Below are 7,187 nucleotides of genomic sequence, written 5' to 3' on the forward strand. Positions count from 1 at the left end.
GAGCACTTACTTTGTGCAGATCACTGTACTAAGCTCTTGGCAGAGTAATAATGTTGGTATTTGTTAAGCGCTTACTATGTGCTGAGCACTGTTCTAAGCGCAGGGGGAGATACAGGGTAATCAGGTTGTCTCACGTGAGGCTCACAGTTGATCCCCATTTTACAGATGAGGTAACTGAGGCACAGAGAAGTGAAGTGACTTGCCCACAGTCACACAGCTGACAAGTGGCAGAGCCAGGATTAGAACTCATGAACTCTGACTCCCAAGCCCGGGCTCTTGGTACTGAGCCACGCGGAGTTAGCAGTCATGTTCTCTGCCCAAAATGAGCTTACAGGATAGATGGGGAGACAGACATTCATATAAATAAACAAGTAATTCATAACATATAATTTAAAGATACTTACATAGGAATCATATGATCATGTGGATCACAGCAAGGGGAAAGGCAAAGAAGGTCTAGAGGAGAAAAGGAATGACTGCAATATTCCCAGAGGCCAGCAACTTTGGGACCTTAGTAATATCAGTTCAAGTGGAAAGAGCACGGGCTTGGAAGTCAGAGGTTATGGGTTCTAATCCCGGCTCCACCACTTATCAGCTGTGTGACTTTAGGCAAGTCACTTAACTTCTTTGAGCCTCATCTGTAAAATAGGGATTAAGGCTATGAGCCCCACATGGGACAACCTGGTTACCTTGTATCTACCCCAGCACTTAGGACAGTGCTTAGCACATAGTAAGCACTTAACAAATACCATTATTATTATTATTATTAAAGTGCATGGGGATAAATTTTGATTAAAGTGAGTCAACTGAAGAGATTTTTGAGCGTTAATAGCCAGTTAATCATTCATATTTATTAAGTGCTTACTGTGTGCAGAGCACTGTACTAAGTGCGTAGGAGAGCACAACATAATATAATGGACACATTCCCTGCCCACAATGACAGTCTACAGGAGGAGACCGACAGTTAAATGAATTACAGCTATAGACATATGTGCTGTGGGACTGAGGGAGGGGTGAATAAAGGATACAAATTCAAGTGCAAGGGTGACTCAGAAGGGAGAGAGAGTAGGAGAAATGAGGGCTTAATTAGGGCAGGTTTCTAGGAGGAGGTGGGATTTTGATAAAGCTTTGAAGGGAAAGGGAGTGCTGGACCTAGTAAAGTACTAGACCTGTAGCCAACAAGGTTGACTCGAGTATTAGGCATTTGATATTCACCCCACCCCCAACACCCCCACACTTGTGTACATATCTTTATATCATATATTGTAAAGTTATTTATTCCTATGAATGCCTGCCTTCCCCTCTAGACTTTAAGGTCATTATGAGCAGGGAACATGTCTGCTAATTCTTTTGCAGTGTAATAAAAATAATAATAATGGTGTTTGTTAAGCGCTTACTATGTACCGACCACTGTTCTAAGCCCTGCGATGGATACAAGGTAATTAGGTTGTCCCCTGTGGGGCTCAGAGTCTTAATCCCCATTTTATAGATGAGGTAACTGAGGCACAGAGAAGTCAAGTGATGTGCCCAAAGTCTCCCAGCTAAGTGGCAAAATACAGGGCTACGGGATGGGATTAGAACCCACGACTTATGACTCCTAAACCCGGAGTTAAACTCCTAAGCCACATTTAGTAGAGTGCTCTGCAGAGAGTAAGCGCTCAATGAATACCATTGATTGATTAATTGATTATCAATCTGTTGCCTATTATCAGTAATAGAAGGCTATCAGGGTGAAACATAACCTCACTTCCCACGCATATTTCCAGTTTAGTTTTCTCCCCAGAGCTTCCCTTCACTGAACTTCCTCTCTTCAGCCTACCGGCCTGGCTTCCTCAAATTGATTTCCACTTAGCTCAAAATCAGTACTCAGATTGTCTCATTCAGAAACATCATCTCAATTCCTTGGTTCAAAGAGAAATTCACCAGTCCAGAGATACTGCAAAGCGACCAGAAGCAAAAGAATTGACCCCTTTCAAAAATCCTAAACATGATCCACGTGATTGTGGTGGTAATACCGGTATTGAGAACTCAGTGAATACAGGCCCTGTAGTAAGAACCTGGGGAAGTCCAACAAAATCAGAAGGAATATTCCCTGTCCAACAAGAGTTGACACTCCAGTGGAGAAACCTTCCATGCTTTCCTTTATAACAATCTAAATAATATTTGTTCAGCCTTTACTATGCACCAAGCGCTGTTCTAAGATCTAGGGTAGATAGAATATTAGCAGATCAGACACACTCCCTGCCCACATGGGGCTCACAGTCTAAGTAAGAGAGAAAGCGAGTATTTAATCCCTTTGATTACAGATGAGGGGACTGAGGCACAGACAAGTTAAGTGAATTACCCAAGATCTCACCATAGGCACGTGACAGAGCCAGTTTGTTGCACCCGTTATGACGTTGGAAATGGGAAGAGTTTCTTCAGTGCCACTTTGACATCTTTATTTCTCAGAGTGTAAATGAGGGGGTTCAGAGTCGGAGTCAAGACGGTGTACAATACAGACGCCGATTTGTCCAGAAACCCCGAGGTGCCCAGAACTGGACGGATGTAAGTATAAAGCACCGTGGAGTAATACAGGGTCACCACGGTGAGATGGGAGGAGCAGGTGGAGAAAGCTCTCTTCTTTCCCTCCCTGGTGCGGATTTTCATGACGCTGGATATGATGAAGCTGTAGGACACCATGGTGAGGAGGAAATTCAGGCCGGCCAGGAATATATCTGCGGTGATGGTCAGGATGTCATTCCAGTAGGTTGGGGTACAAGAAAGCAGCAGTACAGGGGGGATTTCGCAGAAGAAGTGAGGGACGAGGTTGGGCCCACAGAAGGATAATCTGAGGACCAGGCCCGTGAGGATTACAGAGTTGAGTCCGCCGATACTCCACACGAAGGCGGCCAAAGCAACACACGCTGTCTTGCTCATCATCGTGCTGTAGTGCAAAGGCTGACAAATAGCCAGAAAGCGGTCGTAGGCCATCGCCGTGAAGAGAAGCAGCTCCGAACTCAGGGACCAGGTGAAGAAGAACATCTGATTCATGCAGCCACCGAAGGAGATGGTTTTCCTAGCCGAGATCAGGTTCTCCAGAACTTTGGGCAGAATGGACGACGTGCAGATGATATCGAGAATGGCCAGGTTGGCCAGGAAGAAATACATGGGCAGGTGGAGTCGGGTGCTGACGTGGATGGCGGCGATGATGAGGACATTTCCAGCCATAGCCGTTACAAAGAGAAGCAGGAAGAGGCTAAAGAAGAGAGACTGAAGCCGAGGGTTTTCGGTGAAACTCTGCAAGATGAACTCCGTCACCGTCGTCTGGTTTGGGGTTATCATTTTGTTCAGAGGTTTCTAGGAAGCAGAAGAAAGGTGTCCACAAAGAACAGCTTGTCTCCTGCTATAGGTGGATAACCTGTGTTTCATCAGTGAAACAAAAACAGTGGCTGTGATGAAATGACTTTTTTTTCCATTTTAAAATGTTATACCCCCAATTCAAAATGCATATGCAGTTCAAGTAAAAAGGCCTAAGTTTCAGCATCCTTATAAAATGATGGTACTAGAAAACTAGCATTGCACCCCTTTTTTGAGCACTTTGGGAATATAAATTCAGTTATTATTACTGTTGTTATAATTAATTCACCAAGGGTTTTTTTTAATAAAGAATACATTTTTGTAATTCAGTTTATTACCACTGGTCTCAAGTCCATGGACATTGTGACATTCATCAATTCAGAGGCACACAAAGTTCACTTACTTAAAATCCATTAAAATTTAAGGTCATTTATAATGAATCAACTTCAGCAAGTACTCCTCTTACTCCCTGACTTGCACAGGCTAGATCCCCAGGGAAGGTCTTGTTTTGTTTTCTAAAAAGTCAGATATAAGCCCTCTGTGGTCAGGGCATGTGTCTATCAACTCTGTTACACGGTGCTCTCCCCTGTACTTAGTACAGTGCTCAGCACACAGCAAGTGCTCAATAAATACCATGGATTGATTTGACTTCTGTCAAATAAAAGGTGTAAGAAATTCCAGAGACATGGGTCTTCCATAATCAATTTCCTGTGTGATTTTATCTAAAATTCCCAGGCAAAATATTGTATTGCGTGAAGAAGAGTCCACCTTCGTTATAGGTGTATCAGGAATAAGCATTACTAATGGTGGAAAATCTGCAAAAGCCAAATAATAACAAGAGTCTCAGGTTGTATTACACAGGATAGTATTCTCTGTCTATTCCATAAGCATAGTTCTTAAGTCTGTATATGATTTTTTTTTAGATAATTGTATTTTAAAAATATATTTTTTGGTTCAAAATGGAATATTTTAGGCTCACAAACCTATCTGAATGATTTTCAATTAAAGATGTGAAAATATTACATTCACATTCTAAAAAAAATTCTGAATTTATTTTAAAATCACAGACGGTTTGAGTTTTAGTCATTGAAGAAATCCTTTATAATAATAATAATAATGATGATGGTATTTGTTAAGCACTTGCTATGTGCTTAACACTGTTCTAAGTGTTGGGGGCGGGGGGGTACGAGTTGATCAGCTTGTCCCATGTGGGGCTCACAGTCCTAATCCCCATTTTACAGATGAGGGAACTGAGGCACACAGAAGTTAAGTGACTTGCCCAAAGTCACACAGCTGACAAGCAGCGGAGCCGGGATTAGAACCCATGACCTCTTACTCCCAAGCCTGTGCTCTTTCCACTGAGCCATGCTGTTTCTCCGCTGCTGTTTTACGTGCTGAAAATACTAAATATTCTGAATATACTAAACCTACTCTTACCATGTAAACTCCCAATTTCAAGTAAGAGTTGTCTTTTGTCTCCTGATTCAGAGATATGGAGAAATGAGATTTGTGAGGCATAATTATATATTGTCTTCATCAAATATTTCATATTTACATCTTATATCTATGTTCTTCCTTTTATTTGTTGTCTATGTTTGTCATTTCCATCTCTCGGGCTTCCGGGGCAAAGATCACATCTCATTTTTATTTTCTGTTCTTAAGGGTGTGTCCCCTCTCAGGATGGCACCTGGAGAGTTTCCAGTCCTCTACCAGTCTCGGCTTTGGGAGGGAGAGTGAAGCAGAGGCCTGTCCATTCCATTCCTAGCTTGGGCAGAGGCTAGTGAGTGGCAGGCCACCTGCTACGAGTCAAAACTCACCCGTGCTGGGCAGCGGCGGCATGGGAGAGAGTTGAGGGTGGATTCTCAAACTTATTGCCTGGAAGGAGGCAAAGGTAAACCACTTCTGGATTTTTACCAAGAAAACTCTCTGGATCCACTACCAGAATGATTGCAGACGGAGGTGGACGTTCTGGGAGAGATGAGTCCATGGAGTCACTATGGGTCGGAGATGGCTCTACCGTGTAAAACAGCACATAGTAAATCCTTAATTAGTGCCTTAATTATTTATAAAAACTCCCTATTCAGGGCAGTAGCTTCATGATTTACTGTTAATCAGGATGACAGAAACCTGCTCAGAACAGGACAGGTTGTTGGTGAGATCATTATAATAACAGCAACAACAATAAAAATAATAATGGTAATTATTATTCTGGAATTTGTTAAGCGCTTACTATGTGCCCAGGCACTGTACTAAGTAATCGGATTGATACAAGCAAATAGAGAAGCAGCGTGGCTCAGTGGAAAGAGTAGGGGCTTGGGAGTCAGAGGTCATGGGTTCAAATCCCTGATCTGCCACTTGTCAGCTGTGTGACTATGGGCAAGTCACTTAACTTCTCTGTGCCTCAGTTTCCTCATCTGTAAAATGGGGATTAACTGTGAGCCTCGTGGGACAACCTGATTACCCTGTATCTCCCCCAGCGCTTAGAACAGTGCTCTGCACATAGTAAGCGCTTAGCAAATACCAACATTATTAAGTTGGACACAGTCCCTGTCCCATGTGGAGCTCACAGTCTTGATCTCCATTTGACAGATGAAGTAACTGGGGCACAGAGAAGTGAAGTGATTTGCCCAAGGTCATGCAGCAGACAAGTGGAGGAGCCAGCATTAGAACCCATGACTTTTTGACTCCCAGGCCCGGGCTCTATCCAAATAGCCCAGATTCAGCAAAGCAGCTCTTGGAAATACTGGTGATAATAACCGTGGCATTTGTTAAATGCTTCCTATGTGCCAAGAAACTGAATTAAATATTAGGGTAGATAAAATTAATCAGGTCCCACATGGGGCTCACGGTCTAAGTAGGAGGATGAACAGGTGTCAAATCCCATTTTGCATAGGAGGGAGCTGCAGCATGGAGAAGTTAGGTGACTTGCTCAAGGTCACATAGCAGGTAAGTGTGGAGCTGGAATTAGACCTCAGGTCCGCTGACTACCAGACCCAGCTCTTTCCATTACCCCATGCTGCTTCTCTACTGTAAAATCAACAAGAGCAGAATTTTACCGTTCCCTCGGATAATGACTTATTACAGGATGTGGATGAAATAGGAAGAAAGAAATAACATCTCATGGGAAAAGCATAGATTTATCAAATTTAGTAGCAACTCGTTCCTATGTTTACTAAAATGGATTGTATTATTCTATTCTCATTTTCTTATTTTCAAGCAAAATGTTTGTTAGGACACTTAATAAGCATGCTACAAAGGGTCCTACCTTTATGGGAAGCTCTGCCAACCTTGTTCCTGACCAGGCGATGTATTCCTGACTGGACAATATTCAGAAATCCTTCCTGGAAAAGTGTAAGAGAAAATCAGTGTGAAAATTCAAATGCACCAAATCCATGAAGCCCCCATGGGTTAATATTCATGAAGTCACAAATACCTGCAGTAGAAAAGAGAGAGAATGCAGGCAATTCATATAAAGTAGTAGCAAATATTCTTTCCTCATCCACTCTCATTCCTAGCCTCACCTCATCTGAAAAGACACTGGAAATAAATTTAATCTCTTCCTCCCCAAATTCAGATTCTCAAGATGCATGAAGGGCACCAGCACCCTTAAAGTACCATTTAATTAATTCTTATTTTACGGCTTTTCACTGCTTTTAAGCAAGGTTTGGAAGGTTTAATTTTACCCTCATTGTTTAGGGTATATGTTAATTGCTTTGGCCTTTAAATGAAAAAGTTCATAAATAAAAGTAATGGAAACAAATGACAGGAGAAGAAAGTATTTTTTCTCATAAGTAATGCTAAGCTTAGTAATAGTTGTGTTACAAAGTACAAATAATAACTTTGACAAA

General features: G+C 42.2%; 1 protein-coding gene across 1 annotated transcript; it reads right to left on the bottom strand.

Moving 5' to 3' along the window:
• Nucleotides 1-2,350: 2,350 nt before the first annotated feature.
• On the bottom strand, nt 2,351-3,396 carry LOC100085880 (olfactory receptor 13A1). Its single transcript, XM_001516071.4, has one exon. The coding sequence runs from the start codon at nt 3,322-3,324 to the stop codon at nt 2,392-2,394; it is 933 nt and encodes a 310-aa protein (XP_001516121.3). The 5' UTR covers nt 3,325-3,396; the 3' UTR covers nt 2,351-2,391.
• Between the last annotated feature and the right edge of the window lie 3,791 nt (nt 3,397-7,187).

Source organism: Ornithorhynchus anatinus, chromosome 3 (genome assembly GCF_004115215.2).
Source record: "Ornithorhynchus anatinus isolate Pmale09 chromosome 3, mOrnAna1.pri.v4, whole genome shotgun sequence".
In the NCBI taxonomy this organism is placed as follows: domain Eukaryota; kingdom Metazoa; phylum Chordata; class Mammalia; order Monotremata; family Ornithorhynchidae; genus Ornithorhynchus; species Ornithorhynchus anatinus.